This window comes from Equus caballus, chromosome 17 (assembly GCF_041296265.1).
Source record: "Equus caballus isolate H_3958 breed thoroughbred chromosome 17, TB-T2T, whole genome shotgun sequence".
In the NCBI taxonomy this organism is placed as follows: domain Eukaryota; kingdom Metazoa; phylum Chordata; class Mammalia; order Perissodactyla; family Equidae; genus Equus; species Equus caballus.
The window spans coordinates 37,746,663-37,765,989 of NC_091700.1; the positions used below are offsets into that span (position 1 = coordinate 37,746,663).

Sequence of the window (19,327 nt, forward strand, 5' to 3'; positions counted from 1 at the left end):
GGAGCTCCGAGACCTTCATAGCATTTCTTCCACCAGGAAGGTCTACTCAGTCGTGCATTCACCTTAAGAGCAAGTCACCTCCGATACTTAAGTTACTGGCCCACGCCAAAAATCACTTAAATTACACTGGCAATAATCCAACAGCACATCCACACAGGGCAGAAAGCTGTAAAATAAAATGACACCACGCTTTAAGGAAGAAAACACGGTGTAGAAGATGAAAATAAATACAGCTTGGGAAGTCTGAACCAAAGCAATGGGAAGGCCGTGACTGTCACACTGAACTGCTGTCAGTAATAGGCCGAGACCCTTCCAACCGAGGAGGCATTTGCTGTGTGGCCGAGCGCTAGAGAGAATTCCTTTACTCCCGGGTATACAATAGCTTCTTTGAATAGTGCCTTTTCACAAAGCGCCAGAGAGCCATAGAAACAGTCTATAATTCATTAGCAACTAAAAGATCAGAGAGGCCAATTCACTGTTACAGCTTTCATAGACGACTGCACGTTCCCAAACGTAAGGATGGATTTCTTTGCGGGAGGCGGAATGAGAATATTTCTCATCACCACCTTTCCAGTGCTTTCGTTCTCAATTATAACTTAAAATCAAAGCCTTGAGCCCCGAGGCCCGGCGAGGTTAACAGCCCCGGGACTTCGGGCCGTTCTCCCATCCCCGCGCCCTGCGCCGCCCAAGGTCTCCGAGGCCCCGGGAAAGGGAAGCGACTGGGAGGCCGGCCCGGCGCCGCGGCCGCTCCCGCTTCTGCAGCTCCACGCGCTCCGCGCCCCCGAGGCCTGAGCGCGCCGCCGGCTTCCGCCTCGCGGAGGGCACCTCCCGGGCCCGGGCCCGCCCGCCGCGGGGGCGCTGGGGGCGGAGCGGAGGGCCGGGCCGCGGCCGACGTGGGCGGTAAGAGGCGGCCCCGGCGCGGAGGGGAGGCGAGAGCAGGCGGCGGAGCCCGAGCGGGACGTGGCGGTGAGCGCAGCCCCGGCCGGCGCTCGCGGGCTGCGGGGAGCCCGCCGGGAGTGGGGCGCGGGCAGCGGGCTGGCGGCGCCACTTTCCCGGGCGCCGGGCTGGGCTCCTGGGTCGGCGGCCGCCGTGCACGTGCGCCGGGACCCGCGGCGCCCTTCGCCCCGCGCTGCCCGGGAGACTGGCGGGCCGGGCGGCCTCCTGCCCCGGGGATCACCTGCTGCCCTCCTGTGCTGCGCGCGGTGGCAGCCGGCCGCCCGAGCGCCGGGGAGGTCGGAGGCGCCGATGAATGGAGACGCGGGCAGGTTGCCGGGGCCGAGTCGGCGGACGATCGAGCGGGGAAGAGAAAGTTGGAACTGGTCTCGGCGAGCTGTGCCTGGGGCGGACCGGGATCCCGCGCCCAGGAGGAGGGGCGGCTGGGGGGCGAGCCTGGGGCGCCTCCGAGCGCCCTCCCGCCCCGGCCGTGGTGACTCGGCGGCAGGCGGCCTCCCGCCGCGCCGGCTCCGGCCTGAAGCTGGAACCTTCCCGTGGCATTTCGCGTACGTGGTGGAAAGTGTGGCCTCATCGGATCCTCCCATAAGAGAAATTAATTTCCCCAGGGAACGAGAAGGCTGTATGATCGGCCCTGTGGTTTGTCTTTCCCGGAGGCCGACTCGGGTGCAGTTTGAAAGAGGGGTAAAGGGACGCTGGAAGGGTTCAGTTTTTCCCCTCTAAGCGGTACCGAAGGCTCACGAATCGGTTTTAACTCATGCTGATCAGTCTCGCCTCCCGCGAGCCATATGTCGTCTTCAAGCCAAGACTGCGTGTAATTTGAGTCAATTGACCACACCTGAGTTAATCTGTTCCTCTCACTGTTTACTATCCTGATAATTCTACAAGTAGTTATTTGTAGGATTTGGTGTGTTCAAGTCTGACTTACCTAAAGGGGTTGAATTCACCTTGATATAGTACAATCTGTTGTGCCTTTCTTTCCTTCTAAGTTAAGAAAGAAAGGTCCACAATGAAAGGAATGAACACACTGAAAAGGCCACGTTGTGCCCTGCACGTGTGACTTTTCTCCCCGCTTGCCTTCATTTTCCTTTAAAGTGCACGGTTGGATTTTTTTTTCTCCTTTCTGGCCAGGTTGGAAAACTCTGGAATTAAGTATTGGTTGGTAAGCGCAGACCCAAAAGGCAAGAGTTGAGCTGAGTCCTCCCTCTGCCCTGACTAGTCTTATAACCTTGGGCAGGCCCTTGTTTCCCTCTGGCCTCAGTATTCCATCTGGAAAAGGAGGAGATTGGGTTAAGCCCTGATGTCGTTCTCTGCATCCCCCAGGCCGCCTCATCAACCTTAGTAATTAGTCCTGGCGTTCTAGGCCCATCAATAATGTTAAATTGGTGTCTTGTATGTCTTAGTTGCTTTTATTAAGTTCTGTGCTTTTCTTGTTGCTGGTTTTAAAATTTTTTGTGGAGAAAGGAAGATTCTTGGTGTCTGGTCAGAGAGAACGTGCTTCAAGTGGTTAAAAAACTTGGTAGCTAAGATTATTTTCTGCTGACGTTTAGGCTGATGTTGGCATTCGTCAATGATCCGGCCTGGCCCGCGCACCTCCTCTGAGAGGTGGCCTGACTGGGATCACAGCTCTCTTCAGTGTGATGAATAAAAATCCCTTGTTATTCACGAATAAGTCACTTACATCATTTGAAAACCATACAGAGTTGGTTATTTGAATATTCTATGTTAGTGTAGTGAGCCAACTTTCCTTTTTCTAGTCAATGTTTATGAAGTCCGTGCTCAGCCATAGTTAATTGATTTTTGTCTAAAGGGAGAGGAGTAGACTCTAGCTTTCCCAGACTGCCGGCTTCAGCCCAAACCTGCTGAATCAAGATTTCCAGGAGAGAGGCCTGGTCATTTGAATATTTAACAAGTGCCCCAGGTGATTCTTATCAAGCAAATTTGGGACACAGTGGACCAGGTATTGCTTCTCGGAGGGTTGGTGCCCAGGCATTAGCCTCATCTGGGAGCAGGTCAGGACGGGCAGCACTCCTGGTCCCACCTGAGGCCTGTTGGATCAGAATGTGCATTTTAACAAGGCCCCCCGGTGATTCCTGTGCGCATTCACAGTGGAGCTCTGGAGGGGACTCCGAGGTGACAGTAACTAATGTTTGATGCTGTGCTTTGTGGCTATTCTAAGGACCCGTGCTGCACGTTCACAATTCGTCATCACATCTGTCTGACGTGGCTATTTGTGATTGCCTTTTGTATTATAGTGACAATACTTTATTCACCTTGTGTAGATGGGGACCCCCAGCTCTAGAGGCCCAAGGAGCCACCCTGCTGGTGGCAGAGCAGGCATTCAGATGACCCAGGCGTGTGTCACTCGCCAGAGCTCCAACCCTGCTCCTTCCCAGATGGTTTTGTGACCTCCTCTTAGGGACCCCCACAGGCCACTGTCTGAATTTCGAACTGAGCGTGGTGCACAGGTAGTTCAACGTCAGCCTCTGAAAAACTAGGCTGATGTGGCTTGGGATGTCTGTGGTTGGCTCACTTATTTGGCATTTGTTTCTAAGGGTTCCGGAAAGGTTGGTTGAAGGCACTCCCCTCCCCCGCCCCAAGTGGCTGTGGCATTGATATCAGGAAGGTTTTTGACCTGAGAGCTTTTCGTGGGGAGGTGGTGGACGGGGAGAGGGGAGGCTGATGGCTCAGCTGTGCGGACACCCTGAGCCCTCTTCCTTCACAGCAGCAAGAGCCGATTTCCCAGCTCCCAGAAGTTCAGGCCCAGTAACTGGGCAGCAGGCCTAGAGAAGGGGAGGCTGCGGGGCCCGAATGATGGTGAACCCTTCCCTCCTCCCAGGGATGTGAGGTGCCCGACATAAGCTCCAGAGAGTTGCCTCCCACGGAGCCCAGCAGAGGAGCAGACGAACATGAAGTCCAATCCTGCCATCCAAGCTGCCATTGACCTCACTGCCGGGGCCGCAGGTAATCCCGGAGAAAACCTGTCCTCTCTTCCTCAAGTCTCCTCTCTAAGGGAGGTCGAGTGAAAGGGTGGTGGAACTATTACCTTGGGCACTCCAGACGCAATACGCCTCACCCCCGGGACGCAGCCCTTTACTGGCGTGTAATACCGTGTTCAAGCACGGCAGAAGGTGGGGGAGTTCTCGCTGTGTTAAAACTTTTTGAGTCAGGTTGTGGGTTGGGGGCATCCCCAGTCTACAGCTGGAAAACATCGCAGCTCAGAGCTGAAATCACTCGTCCATTGTCACATGGCCGGGAGAGGCAAGTGACACGGGATTCCACATGCCTGGCCGTCTTCAGAGCCCTCATAGTGCAAAAGTAACACTGTGCCAACTCTCCAGGGAAATCTCAGTGATTGTCCTTACGACTGCTGGGGAGAGAAAGGAGGGCTCTCTTCAGAAATGTCCTTGGTAAATGAGACGGACAGGAAAGGAAAGGAGAGGCCCCAGCATTTGCCTGGGGATAGTGGGCTGGGCTTCGGGGCCAAGTCCCAGGGCAGACCGTGGCCGGTGGGCACAGGTGAGCACTCTTGGGCAGGGCTTGCAACACACAGGTCACTCTTTAGAAAAGGTCACCTCACTCAGCCTGAGGCAGATGACAGAGTCGGAAGTCCTGGGTGGTGACTTGGTTCTCCAGATGCCTGTGTTGTTGTAGGGCCTCTGGAGCACTCGTGCTTCTCAGATGGAAACCCCGTCTACCCTGGCCTCCTGATTCTTACCATGGGTCACAGCTGCCCTGGGTGGAGAGGCCAGAGGCTGGATGGCCCTGTCCTCTTATCTGGTGGGACCTCCTGGGTCAACAGCTCAAGTGTGGTTGTCTCCTCTTATCTTGTCATTGCTTAGTTGTAAAAAAGAAGTTGGGTTCAGAGAGGAACAAAGTATTTTCCCATAATCCAAAGGTCGGGTAAGGTAGGCTAATAAGGCCATGAGGAAGGCCAGAGACACAGCATTGCAGACACTGATAAGAAGTGCAGGGGAGGGCATGGCCCCCGGGTTAGAGGCCCAAAGGAGTGTCCTGCCCCAGGAACAGGGAAACTTAGGGCCATCCAGGATCTGCCCCAGTGGCCTCTTGCCTAATGTGTGACTTTGGGTCAGCCCCTCGTCCTGCCGTGGAATTGAGCTGCAACGCCCCCCTGCCCTCCCCCCCTTGTCACATTTGGAGGACACTGACCACGGGAACAGTGGAACCCTTTGCCAGCCTCTGGCATCCTCTTCCTGTCGTGTGAACACCCTGGGCTCAGTTTTTGTTTCTGCAGCAGGAGGGCATTTAACCACCTGAGAGATTCTCAGCTTTTGGAATTAAATGTCCTTCAGTCAGTCTATCAAAGATGTGGGATCTGTTGTGATAGAATTAAAATGCTTACCTTTTCCTAGAAAGGTGTTTATGTGTGGGCAGGTATGGGGTGCCACATTTATAACTTGTGGTAAGTTTTTAAAGATAGAAATTGCAAGAGTATTGTTGGGAGTCTGGTGTGTAAGGCATTTGCTGGAAGATGTGCTGCTTTGCAATAGTATTAACATGTATCGAGCCCTTATGCGTATAAGTAGTTACTCTTCCTGGTTACTCTGGGTAGCTCTTTCTTCCTGCGCTGGTACACAGGGTCGCCCCTCTCTGATGTAGCCCTGCCCTGGGTTATTCTAACTTCCAAGGACAGCAGGCTCCCTTGCAGGGGGTCTAAGCCTGTGGTGGCTGTGAGCAGAAGAGGTTCCTGTTAGTGACCTGAGAACTCCCTCTGCTGGGAGGCACGAATGCAAAGGGGAGCAGCAGTCCCACCTTGGAGGCGTCCCAGTCTTCAAAGGATGGAACTAGAAGGGCCTTTAGAGACCATTGACAATAGTGCTCATTGTATATGTAGAAAAGAGGCCCAGAGAGGGATGGTGGTTCAAGGTTGCACAGCTATATAGTGTAACGGCAGGGCTGGGACGTTGGTTGCTTCGTTCCTTGTCTAGTTCTGTTGTTTGTGTTAATTCTGCATAATGGGCCAACAGCATTCCCAGAGAGGGGCATCAGTTTAGAGACCTTGCTGCCCCAGCTCTGTGGTTGGGGAGATTGTTGGGCTTTGGGATTTTTCATTTTCTTTTCCATTGCCAGGAGCAAAGGACCCCTAGTGTTTTGTGGACACAGACCACCCAGGAAAGTGATTCGCGCCTGAGAGCAGAGCCAGTCGTGGTCTGAGGTGACATGGGTGTAGACTACATGTGCTGTTCTCCGTGGCTCTCCTTTTCCTTGTAAACAAACGTCCCCCACCAGACAGGTTTTCAGCCCAGCTCCTCTGCTCTAAGGTGCTGGGAAGCCGTCGCTGTCTGTCTGCGCTGCCGGGGGAGAGGTTCCCGGAAAGGATGGAGAGCCCCAGGCAGCCGGGAGGGGAGTGTGTGAAGAAGATGGTTAGGTAACTGGATCATTATTGAAATGAGGCAGCATGGATCTCAAAGTTAAGTTGCCATGAAGGGAAACCTTGGCGGCGCTTGAAGATTTAGAGGTTTAACAATTGCAAACTTCCGCGCTTCCTGCCGACTGCTCTGTGCAGTGTGTCTGTTTAGTGTAGTTGGGCACTGTCACATTTTATATAATTGAAGTTTGTCCTCTCAAATGTCAAAACTAAAACCAAACCCAAAGTCTTTTTTGATGGGAATATTTTGGAAATTTCCCGCCTCTGTGTGCTGTTAAGTGGAATACCTGTGGACCGTCTCCAGGGCGGTGTGCCATTCTCGCCTCTGCCTGGGTGGACAGGGCGGACCAGGTCCTTCTGGTTGACGGTCTGCTTCTCGGTGTTCGCCTCTGTCCTCCCTGTGTGCTGTCCTTGCCCCTACAGTTCCCTCAACACCTCGTCACTTGCTGCCTACTCTGTCGAGGACTGAAAATCCACGGCACCCGCCTTGGTAAAGTGTAGGGAGCAACACATCTGAGTGCCTCTCTTAGAGACTAAGATGCAATTGTGACACCTGTGAAAGAAGGCAGAGGCTGTTTCCATTCCTCTCTTGAGGAGAAAGAGATGATCACAGGTCTGAGCTCCAAGTCGGGAAAAATATTTACTTCCTCTACATTATGTGTTTCTTCATTGACTTGTCAGAGATCGGAAGACCGGCTAGGTGGTCGGGCTCAGCGGTTGGGGCTGGTGTCCAGAATACTCATCACCCACTAGAGGGGCCACGGCAGGTGCTGCCACAGTGTCATTTGTGAGTGGGAAATTACATGGGAAATTAGCTTACCTCCATGGATGCAAGAGAGAATTGTAGCTGGCATTTGAAAATTCATTAGCCTCCTACCTTCTCCCTGTTGGAAATGTAACTGTTACAGATATACCAACCAATGCATCTTGTAGTAAACTCTGATGTCTGAACTGTTCAGGATGATTGGGTTAGAATACGGAAGACTTCCAGTTAAAGTATTACTCTGTATTAAAAATGTGTTTTATGTCTATAAATTAAACATTAAAATAGACTACTCTGGGGGCTGGCCTGGTGGTGTAGCAGTGAAGTTCGTGCGCTCGGTTTTGGTGGCCTGGGGTTTGCTGGTTGGGATCCCGGGCACAGACCTACACACCAGTTATTGACCCATGCTGTGGCAGGTGTCCCACATATAAAATAGAGGAAGATGGGCACAGATGTTAGCTCAGGGCCAGTCTTCCTCAGCAAAAAGAGGAGGATTGGTGGTGGATGTTAGCTCAAAGGTAATCTTTCTCCAAAAAAAAAAAAAAAAAATATATATATATATCTCTTTCTCTGAATTATATGCTTTATTCAGCTTATCTGCATCTGGATTATCTAAATCATGTACCCATTTAAATTCTGACATTCACCTCTTCTTTTGGGATGAATTGTTTTGATATAATTAGGATCTTTTTTGATTCTAGCCTAGCAGTCCCTGAGAGAGAATAACTCTGATTATAGTAACATCTTATTACATTATATTCTACTAATTCAGAATTTGTGATAAGGTGGCAAGACAAAGTGGAAATGTGTCCTTCCTCTTGTGGAAGAAACGAATAGCAGTGACATGATCCTGGAGCTTGGACTTGTGCTCAGATCAGACTTGTAGTCCTTAAAGAAGGGATCAGACGACTTTCAGACTCTTTGGAAATGTCTGTTTCTCTGCCCATAATTAATTGGGAGTTAACAGTCCCTCCCCCATCTCTGCTTTCCACAGTTTAGTTGGAGTAACTATGTACAATGTCAAACTTATGAAATTGTCTTTCTTAAATATTTTATGTAAGCCTTCTCTTCAGTTTTGATGAGGCTTTAATAACCTCACCCAGTGGTGGTTTCCTGACACGAGCAGGGGACATCTTGAGCCCAAGGGAGGTGGAAGCGCTCACCCGTGGCAGTTCCCAGAATGCTGACCCCAGTCCAGGGGCTGGGGGTAGATTAGAGTGGTTATGGCTCATTCGCTTCCTTGTGTTCAGAATTTTTATTGAAGGCATCTAATGCAATCTAGAGTTTGCTGTGTTTAGTACTCCTACAGTATAAAAGCTTATAAATAATAGGATTTATGCCAAGCAAAGGTAAGTTTCAGTCTGTTCCCTATCTGAATACAAATCATTAATGGAAAGAGTGCAAATTAGAGGTTTTTCCCTAGGGTCAAATATTTAGCTCCTCAGGGATTAATTAGCCAGACTCTGTTTTCCTTATCTGCTGCCTGCTGCTCTGTAATTTTTCTGATAGTCATCAGTGCCACTGGGCGTTAGGCAAAGAGAGTGATTAACTCTTCCGAGATTTCTCCTCCCCTTCCTTTTATATGGCTGCGCGCGTACGCGCGCGCTCGCTCTCTCGCGCCTCGCGCTCTCGCGCTCACACACACTAACTGCTGTTTATTAACCGCTTGTGGAGCAGGCGTTAGGTTAGGCCTGCTCATCCATTTTTCCTGAGTCCTCGCATGAACCCTATGAGCTGGGTGTAGCTGAGGAACTGAGGCTCAGAAGTTACATGGCTTGTCCAGGATCTCACGGCAGAGCCAGGCTTCAAGCCAAGGTCCCTCTGACCCCTTGGCTGATGCTCCTAAACACACCCCCTGCCTTGCCTCCTGTGGCTTTCACTATCGGCTACACATCTCCCTCTACCACGTGTGAGCTCCTTCAGGGCTGGACCTGGGTGCTGGGCCCCTTCCGGACCTCCTAGAAGTTGTTTATTGGACTCAGCTAGAAGGTATAGGGGGAAAGAGGTCAAATGAACTGCAGCAGAGGCGCGCCCTGTGGTGGGCTGCCTGTCCCTCATTCCCCCGGGTGATTGAGGCTGCGCTCACACACAGCCGTAGATGAGTGCTGGAGAAGGATTCTGTCCTGGTTGCAGGGGGCACAGCGTGCGTTCTGACGGGGCAGCCCTTCGACACACTGAAGGTGAAGATGCAGACGTTCCCCAAGCTGTACAGAGGGCTCACTGACTGCTGCCTGAAGACCTACTCCCAGGTGGGCTTCCGGGGCTTCTACAGGGGGACCAGCCCAGCGCTGATCGCCAACATCGCCGAGAACTCCGTCCTCTTCATGTGCTACGGCTTCTGCCAGCAGGTGGTGCGGAAAGCGGTTGGATTAGACAAGCAGGCAAAGCTGAGGTGAGTCGAGGACACGGACACTCTTTTTTGTTTTAAGAAAAACCAATACCATTGTACAGTCAGGATTTTTATGATACCTTATGGGGAAGGAGGTTTCGTTTTTTAAGATAACTACTTTCTGATTACGAATTTATACACTGTCGTCGTATAAAACTTGGAAGACACGTATGCATCATGCAAAAGGAGAATTGCCCATGATCCACCGTGGAAAACGAACCACTCGTACGTGTTGGTATTCAGGAAGATGCTTTTCAAATGCCAACGGTGGTGTTGCTGCTCGTGTGGGCAGAAGTGCTGGACTGAAACCATAGACACAGCTTGTGACCCATGTTATGGGCTCCAGTTCATCAGCAAAATGCAGAGTATTGGAAGACGTTGCCCGAGCCAAATAGGTTTGAGGAGAACCTTGGAATTTTAGCAAGGGTCAGAAGCATCTGAGAAGATGCCGGTGAACCTGCGGTTTCTTTGGCTGAGTCTGCCCCAATGTCAGACTTCGGCTTATGCTTGGTCATCCCTTGGGTGTTTATTATACGGACAAAAAAGAATTAGGAAACCACTGGCATGTACCTTGGATAGCATCCCTCCTTTGAACATTGATTTGTCTTAAATCACTTAAAATTATTGTGTCGGCTTTGTGGTTGCAAAGGGCGGTCTTATTGGGTGTTTTGGTAGGAATTTGAAACCCTAGTGCAACTACAGGTCCCACATGACTAGAGTGGGTTCCTTTATATAGAAATGTTCTCTGGAGGTGGCTAGAAGTCTAAAGATGTGCCCCTTTGTAGACAGGAATTCTATCTTGATGGATGGAACTTGCTCTTTAAAGGCTTGGGACTGGATGAGGTCATCCGGGGAGACAGGATCTATAGAGGGTTGAGCTCTGGTGATGGGACCCACCAGCACAAAGGGGTCAGGAAAGAGCGGAAGGAAAGAAATAAGCAGGAGACCACCCAGGAGAGAGTGGTATCCCACGATGGAGACTGACAGAAGGAAGACTGTAGCGACCGGAGCTCTCCCAACTTGAGGGTGAGACTTTCTACTCTGGGCGACCTGGAGTTTGGGTCTCCTTCAGCATCCTTCGAAGGACGAATGAGGGAGAAGACAGGGAAACAGTGAGCAACCACGTGAGAAAGTCCTGCAGGAAAGAAGCCATCCTATTCACTTGGCCTAGCCCAGCACTCTCATCCTTTTGAAGTTGGGGGGCTGCTGCTTTTTCATCCTGCAGACCGGTGTTTGCTCATTACCTGTTGGGAAATGCCCCCTTAGTTTACAAACCTCCGAGGTGTATGTTGTGTTTTTAGCCCTCACTCTGGTCCTGTGAGGGGAGCAAAGCAGGTGGTGATATCTGTTTGGTCGACGGGGAGACTGAAGCGCAGACACTGACGTGCTCAAGATCACTGGTTGGTAACTGAGAAAGCCAGGATGCAGACCATGTCTTCTGAGCCCCCAGCCAGCAGTCTTTCCCTACGACCCCAGTCGGGGCTCTGGAATATTTTTGGGGGTCAGACCCAGAGAAAAGACTAATAAGCAGAAGTAGTGAAAAGTGCCTGTGAGAACCTGCTGTGAATTTCTGCAGTAGTGTTGTAAATATTTGTCTGCTCTCGGTTCGAACTACCTTGCGTAGTGTTCTCCTTTGACCTTTGCCTAGATGGGATCTTACACAGCAAGGGGGGTCCAGGTACATGTTTGTTGAATGGGTGACAAACAGTTGGTTCTTAGAAAATGCCACCCTACGCCTAGTGCCGTTTCCATTCCAGTTCTGAACATGTATGCTCTAGGCCCAGCCGGGGGCCTGTGGCCCTCATTTAGCACACTGGCAGCTGAAAGTATTTATTAGAAAGCCGAAGTCCACTGCACATCTGATGTGGCCTTGTCGTTGTGCTGTAACAAAGTGCTTGGTGGTCATTCAGCGTCCGAGCCGGTGCTGCATCTTGGATTGACTAGACAGCTGTGTTTGTGGATGCCACCTTTGTTCCAGCGGACTTGGCAGATTCTGACCCCCATTGACTATTGCCTGTCAGCAGGTTGACAAAGAGTCCCTGAGGGAGGCAAGTACGGATCTGCAGGCTGGCTGGAAGACAGCAGACGCCATTTAAGCTTTGGTTTTGACAAATGAGCCAAGTAGGAGTGAAGGGGGAAGGAATGGAGTGAACGGCCTGGGGCAGTTTCCACACTCTGGAAAGCTGTGTGCAGATACAGTCTTGAGTCTGGCTCTCCTCTGGAAATGGTCGGATGTTTGGTTCTCTAAGATCAAAAGGAAGTCCGTACTGCAAGCAGTGTCTTCCTCCCGGAAGAAAACCTTGTCTGAGCCAACTCTTCTGAGAACCCTGAGTGTGTGACAAGCTGCCTCAGCCCCTGGACACCTGCCTTACACCCATGTGCATCACCGAATAGGGAATAGGAAGTCAGGGCTGAGATGGGAGGCAGCCCTTGATTTCATGTTAATACTGACGTTAGTTTGTGTAACTGTTAGTTTAATGTAACTTTAGGACAACTGAGTGTGGTAGGTCAATTAGGCTTCTGCTCACAGTTTGCGGAAAAATTATTAGGGGATCTCTCTGCCTCGGGCAGTTGGCTGCGGGGAAGACCTCCTAGGGCCCTTCTGGAAATCGGTGACCCATCCTGGTTGTTCAGTGACAGCACGATGCTGACATTTAAAGGTGAGCGCCAGGGAGCCAGTTGTCCTGCTTTGAGCAGTTTGGTCCTTCTGCCGTGGAAAGGATGGTCCCATCCCACGTGACAAAACACCATCCCAGTGTTTGGAGAGGATCTTCTCTTCTGATCCCCGTGAACTCTCCGAGAAGTCTTCTGGCAGTTTGTTTCTCAGACTTTCCCCCATACTCTTGGACTCTCACTGGATTCCACTGTCACAGCCCTGCTGGTGACTGTGGCTGGTTGTATTAAACCCATAGGAGATGCGGTGAGTGCTTCCGCTTTTGGACTAATGTGCGTTCATTCCTCCGTTTACATTTCCAGTATAGTCATTTTACCTACAACCCTCGAACTGCTGACGTGCACCGGCCTTATGCTCTCCTCCGGCACCATCACGCCCTCATGCCGTCTGTTGCTGAGGTTGAGGCGGTCATCAGCTGACCTGGGAAATCTTTCTGCAATGGCAGCTTTTTGGTTAAAAATTTATCCTGGGTTTTCATCTGTGGCAGTTATATGCTCCACTGCTCCAGGTTGGATTTTGAGCATGTAGGCATAGCCTCAGAACCTAGTTTTATTTAAAGCTTAGCGGCAAATACACTAAAGTATTAATAGTGTATGTTTTTGGGTGATGGGACTATAGGTAATTTTTTCCTCCTCCATGGTTTTTGGTTTTGTTTTGTGTGTCACTGTGTTTCTTGTTCTGGCTGCTGTAACAAAATACCATTGACTGGGTGGCTTAAACAACACACATTTGTTACTCATACTTCTAGACGCTGGGAAGTCCAGGATCAAGGTGCTGGCTGGTTCCGTGTCTGGGGAGGGCCCTCTTCCTGTTTTGCAGAGGGACCACTTTGCTGTGTCCTCACATGGCAGAGAGCGAGCACAGCCTAGCTCTCTGGTCTCTTATAAGGGCGCTAATCCCTTCATGAGGACTCCACCCTCGTGACCTCATCTAAACCTAATTACCTCCTACAGGACCCTCCCCCCCCTCCCCCCGCAAATACCATCACATTGGGGTTAAAGGGTTCAACAAAGGAATCTGGGGTGGGGGGCCCAACATTCAGTCCATAGCGTTGTGACTGATAAAGGCGCATGGATCCTGCAGTCAGGCAGACCTGGGTTCGAATCCTATCATTGCCACTTAGCAGCTGTGTGACTTTGGGCACAACATGTATCATGTCTAAGTGTCGTTTTCTCCGTTTTCGCCTCACCGAGTTGCAGATCCTTCAATGAAACAGCACGTGCACGTTCCTGGTGGGCACTCAGGAAGTGTTTCTCTTCCTTCATCTGCACTCTCCTTTACCACTGAGTTTCAGCACAGTGAGTGCTGCATGAATGAACGGCTGGACAGGTAACTGGTCTCCTGTGCTGTGTCCTTTCAGTGACCTGCATAATGCGGCTGCCGGTTCCTTCGCCTCCGCGTTTGCTGCCCTGGTGCTCTGCCCCACTGAGCTTGTGAAGTGCCGGCTACAGACCATGTACGAAATGCAGATGTCGGGGAAGATAGCCAAAAGCCAGAAGTAAGCACCGCTTGGGCACAAACATTAGGTCTCGAGCATGTATTGAGTATTTTAAAAAATATATTGTACTAAAATTAAGTGACAGATATAGAAACAGATTTGTCTAATCCAAAATACTGTTTCTAGAACTTCTACCAATCAGAATAATTTTCTGAACGGACTATTTGTGGTGGTGGGACCCACCCCCCAGGCCACAGAACATCATAGACAGGTGTTTAATAGCCCAGAAGTGATGAAGCCAGGAGCTTCTACCCCTTTTGACCGGTTGAGGGCATAAGGCATGATCCCCAGCTGTTTTTGGAGGCACATGGCAGACAGCTTTGGAACTGTGTGTGAGAACTGAGCCTTCATAAGGGCCGCTTGGGTTCTGAGATGAATATTTGATGCCCTTTCCCAGGTTTCACGTAGATGTTCAGGCTGATCGCCTCAGATCCCCGCGGTAACTTTCTTTACGCCCCTCCCTAATCCTTCAAGGGGACCTGCAAAGGGCGCCAGTTCTGGGAACACTGAGCAGGACCGTTGTGAGCATAGCTGCCCTTCAGATCAAATTCCTCTCCAGCTCAGTCTTGAAAGATCCTAGTTACCCTGTGAAGGTGTATATGTCACGTACATATGATTTATTTGAATTGTAAAGCAATTTATTATCCTTATTAATCTCAAAACTTGCTTATTTATCTTCACATCTGGCTGACTGCAGTTCTGCGGGTGAATATTGCTGTGGTTAACTCAGACCCTGTCAATCCACTGGGGAAAATTGGTAGATAAATTGACCATTTTCAGAGTTACCAGTCCCCTTGCAGCAGCGAGGCTGGGGTTTGTAATAGAGCCCAATTTCCTGCACCCTTGGGATTCTTTACAACCAATTTGAATCTATTATTCATAGCCCAGAGTCCAAAACTGTGAGTCTTTAAGACTTTTTATTGAGATAGTATGTGTACACAGTAACACGAACACACACAGAAATCGTAAGTGTGAAATGAACATGCCTTTGTAACCAGTGCCCAAGAAGTAGGACGTTAATAGCCCCCAGAAAGTTGCCCTCATGCCCCTTGAAGTGGTTTAAGGTATTTTTAAGGAAAATAGTTAGGTCCAAAGGACTTAGGCAGATGGACAGCTTGCGTGAAAGTAAGTACTGGCTGACTGTATTTTAGGCATAGCAGTGGCCACGCAGGGGTGTAGAGTAGCTTGCGGTTAAGACTTGGATGGGAAGGTAGGCTGGCCGTGTCGAGTTGGGTTACTTTGCTACGTTCACATCCGAGGATGAGAGCAGCATTGCAGGAAGGACTTGGCTGATGGATAATACCCGATGAAGCCTTCTGAAGTCCGAGGAACGAAGATAATCATTAAAAGCAGGTGGCCTTTATTATCTCTGGGCTTGGTCCTTCATTGGTCCAAACTGAGTCACCTGCTCTCTGAGAACAAAGTGAGGAGTGAGGGGTCCGCCAGGCTGCTGAGTGTGCGGGTTCTGCGCTCTTCCTGCCACGGCGCACGTACTCGGGAAGAGGAGTCTAGATGGACGGGGTGCTGTGTTCCGGCTGCTGCAGGACTCAGATCTGCTTAATTAGAAAGCCTTGCACACCTACCTCTCTAAGAACTAAGTCCTGGTGCTTCTTGCCTTACAGGAGCTGTAGCTCCATTCTTAGAATTTCTTTTGTCTTGCCTTAAAGTAATGTTTAATGTTACTTGCTCGTTTCCCTGCACTGACACAGAACAAGACAAACCCTAAACACCTGAACCAATTTTCTCAGAACACAGCAGATCAAAAGAAAGGTTGGGGAGATAGAAATCGAGGGAGGTAAGGGACTGGGCAAATAGGATACCGTTTTATTCTTGCTGAGTTCGGACAACTCCTTATTGTAATTTTGCTTATTCCGTATTGAAAAATTGGATGTTAGCTTTTTTACATCTTTGATAATATGCCTTCTAGAAATGTGTGCATCCATTTTAATGAGATTTCTTTACCCTGGAGTAGTTCAGGTGACAAAGGTTGTTATAAAATAGCTGTATCTGAGCTTCCCTGAGATTTCCTTCCCACAGCGGCCTTTTAGAACTCTGGTTCTCTGTTTACAGATTCAGCTGCTTTGCCTGCTGTAACTGTCTCTCTGTGTCTCCTCCCAGCACAGTTTGGTCTGTCGTGAAGAGTATCCTTAGGAAGGATGGCCCCTTGGGCTTCTACCATGGACTCTCGAGCACTTTACTTCGAGAAGTACCGGGCTATTTCTTCTTCTTCGGTGGCTATGAACTGAGCCGATCGTTTTTTGCATCTGGGAGATCAAAAGATGAACTAGGTAAACGTATTTGCGTGGACGGCGGGTTGGTTGATGGTGTCTGCTTCCCGACTGTGTGGTTGCTGCGGATTCCGTGCACTCTGCGCCGCCTTGTAGGGGACCCACCTGGCACTGGGGAGATTCTAAATCGCAGAAAGTAACGTGGCCTAATGATTTCTAGCATCTTGTTCTGGGCTTCATAATTTCCTCAGGACAGGGGCTGGAGCAGCACATCCCAAACTTCTTCCCTAGAATAACATTTGTGAATTTCTTCTGGATCTATTTTCGGGAAGAAGAAATATAGAAATTACTTTCCCTGTGGGAAATTACCTATAAGTCAGCTTGCAATAAACTTAGAACTTGGTAATAAGTCTTGATAGTGTTTTGAGAGCAGTGAAAAGTGTAGTTCTTTCTAGTTTGTTCTCTTTAGCTGCTGGATACAACCATATCAATGTTTGAATCACATGGGTGATAACTTTTTTCTTGAACACCTCCCTTCATGGTTGGTGGACTTATTCTGGGGTTGGTCAAGCTCCCAGGCTTAACTGTCTTGTTTAATAAGACAACTTTGGTTTTTCAGGGTAAAGGAAGAATCAGGGCTGTGGGGCATTAAGATAGTTAAGAGAAGGCTGATAAATGCCTCACCCTGCATTTCAGTGGCCTCTATTCTCATTCCTCCTGTAAGGCATTGCCATGCTGCTGGGGGCCTGCTGATTCTAGGGGCCAGCCCTCCAAGGATGGCACAGGAGGGCCACAGTGCCACAGTGATCAGCCTAAACATGACCCTCGCTCGGGCTTCTCGTCCTGGCATGATGAGGGGTAGACCCAGGCCACCAACCGGAACGTTATGCTCTTAGAGCTTTGACAGTCTCCTCAAGGAATTGTGTTTGCAGCGTTTTTGTTTGTACCTACCTCCGGCCACTGCCATTGGCCTCTGGAAATATCACATCAGCTGCCCTTGAGACAAAATACTGTTTGCTAATTTTCTTCTCTAGGCCCTGTCCCTTTGATGTTAAGTGGTGGCGTTGGTGGAATCTGCCTCTGGCTTGCTGTATACCCAGTGGATTGTATAAAATCCAGAATTCAAGTTCTTTCCATGTCGGGGAAACAGGCAGGATTTCTCGGAACCTTTATAACTGTTGTGAGAAATGAAGGTGAGTCTGGTAATTGCAGAAACAGGAGGTATGTTTAGAGGGGCTGGTCATTTCGGTGCTAGTCTCGTTGAGGTGGTCAGGTGTGTAATTGCTTTCTTCCCCCTCCGCATATCCCTTTTCTAGTACTGTATATTAATCCACATTTGTGGATTTCTGTTTCCAACCCCCTTTCTTTAGTTTAGTTAGTTAGTTAGTTTAGTTAGTTTCATTACTCTCAAGAAAATTTAAAGTTCTTATTCCTAACCCCTGGCCCGGGTACCTGTCAGGATTCTTTGTTCTCAATAGCCTGGAGGGAATTGTTAACTAGGGGCTTTGTCTAAGGGGATAGGTGTTTTGAAGTTAGCACCACTTGTTTTGCATAATGTATTATCAGAAAATGATCTCTAAGAACCACGAAGGGATTTAAAAGAATGTACAACATCCTTAATGCTAAGACTTCTGGAATTAGAAATGCACTAAGCAACTTCTGAAGGTAATTTGCTATCAATTTTTAGAGTTAAGCAGGAGGATAAAGATTTTCCAGTTAATGTTTGTTTAAAGCCAGTTTTATGCAACTAGTGAGTAAAGTTCTGTCCTTCCAGCATCCACTGTACGTCTTAAACCTTGGGATGTGAATGTCCCTGTCTTGATTTTAAGAGAGAGAGCAGGGGCCGGCTCCGTGGCCGAGTGGTTAAGTTCGCGTGCTCCGCTGTGGCGGCCCAGGGTTCGGATCCTGGGTGCGGACATGTCACCGCTCGTCAAGCCATGTTGAGGTGGCGTCCCACATCCCACAACTAGAAGGACCTGTAACTAAGATATACAACTATGTACAGGGGGGGTTTGGGGAGATAAAGCAGAGAAAGAAAAGAAAAGCACCATAGCAATATGCAGAAACTGTTTAGTTTGTATCCCAAATAGAGTGCAGACATCTTGTACATTACTGATAGTAACCCCTCTTTAAATTTGCATAACACTTTATGATTTTACAAAGTACTCACACCTCAATTATCTAACTAGTTCTTCATAACTACCTTGGGCAGTGCTAATGCTAGAAACAGGTCTCTGACTTCAGTGCCGGTGCTCTTTCTGCTGGCCCCATGCCTCGTGGCCCTCACCCCCCAGGAGAAGCTGCAAGGCTGCTGCCTCCTGTGGCTCTGTGGTTGCCTTCTGTCTGCCCACGTGAGGCCTCAGCTCTACCCAATCCATTTACCAGAAGTTAACCAGGTGTGGAATTGGTATATGTTACCTAAGCATCAACCAGCTTTGCTGGGAGACCTGACACTTGTCCTGTTTCTGTTAGTTGATTTGTTTCCGTCAGTCCAGGGAAACCCGGAAATAAGTCTTTCCATCACTTGTTGGTTTTTAGTGCTATTGGCTGGATTTCTAAGTGTAAAAATATCTATGCTTTGCAGCTTTGTGGGGTGGCTCCAAGGAGGGGAGTCTCGGTCTTCCATCACCTTTTATCTTCTAGGAATAATGGCCTTGTATTCTGGACTGAAACCTACTACGATCCGAGCGTTCCCTGCCAACGGGGCACTATTCTTGGCCTATGAATACAGCAGAAAGTTGCTGATGAGCCAGTTTGCAGCTTACTGACGTGTTCTGTGAACCGAGATCCAAATAGGCGTTTGAGGACTGCAGTTCCTCTCAGGGCTTCATGGAGCACAAGACCAATGTGGAATTATTTTGATTTTGTGGGAAATTTGTTTTTGTCTTCTCTTCTTCTGCTTTAAATCTTCAGCTTTATGGAAGGACCTCTATTTTGCATCATGTAATTTCTGCTCATAATTGTATTGAAATAGAAAAGTTACTGCTCTTGTCCTTGGTGGGACTTTCAGGGCGAGCTGCTGGCCCTCTGTACCGAATCTGAAAGGCTAAATATAGTTACATCAGGGCTTTTGCGTAACCCTGTATGTGTACATGCAGTCTGGATGGTTATGTGTTGTGAGTGAAGCACACTTTGTTCCATGTTTGATCTCAAATCTCACCAGGAAAACCTAGAGGCGTAAACCACGTTTCATAAAGATGGTTATAAGTGATGGCTTAAGCCATCCTATATGTAGGGTCTCTTTTAAAATCTGCTTAGCACCTATACTATACTAAGTGGTTAAAGTTTTTAAAAAGTTTTCCTGTAGTGCTTGAAAACTAAAATATCCATCTGTGTTTTAAAGAGGAGACCATACCTGCATACTGGTGTGGCTTCCATGTTCTTGATTTGTTTCAGAGTAGGCATCCTGGATTTTCCCAGGTTGCTCTACTGTTA

At 49.3% G+C, this 19,327-nt stretch overlaps 2 protein-coding genes across 16 annotated transcripts in view; both read left to right on the forward strand.

Annotated features, from left to right (window-relative positions):
* LOC138918383 (LHFPL tetraspan subfamily member 6 protein-like) overlaps positions 1–19,327 on the forward strand; it is a 334,036-nt gene that overhangs the window by 211,673 nt on the left and 103,036 nt on the right. Inside the window, exon 4 of one of the 15 annotated variants that reach the window (XM_070239654.1) lies at positions 3,791–3,915. The exons of the other annotated variants lie outside the window; for them this stretch is intronic. Coding sequence (XP_070095755.1) covers positions 3,791–3,798 — 8 coding nt within the window. The 3' untranslated portion in view covers positions 3,799–3,915. Of the gene's footprint in view, positions 1–3,790; positions 3,916–19,327 lie in introns of those variants that run through there. 15 annotated transcript variants of the gene reach the window in all.
* Positions 846–18,959, forward strand: SLC25A15 (solute carrier family 25 member 15). Its single transcript, NM_001433612.1, has 7 exons — positions 846–966; positions 3,791–3,915; positions 9,237–9,495; positions 13,527–13,664; positions 15,783–15,952; positions 16,927–17,085; positions 18,536–18,959. Exons 2-7 carry the CDS (start codon positions 3,861–3,863, stop codon positions 18,658–18,660), a joined length of 906 nt encoding a protein of 301 aa, NP_001420541.1. The 5' UTR covers positions 846–966; positions 3,791–3,860; the 3' UTR covers positions 18,661–18,959.

Coding starts and splice junctions, on each gene's coding strand:
- SLC25A15 (NM_001433612.1), top strand. CDS start 3,861: ATGAAGTCCAATCCTGCCATCCAAGCTGCCATTGACCTCACTGCCGGG. Junction 3,916..9,236: donor CCTCACTGCCGGGGCCGCAG/GTAATCCCGGAG, acceptor TCCTGGTTGCAG/GGGGCACAGCGTGCGTTCTG. Junction 17,086..18,535: donor AACTGTTGTGAGAAATGAAG/GTGAGTCTGGTA, acceptor TTTATCTTCTAG/GAATAATGGCCTTGTATTCT.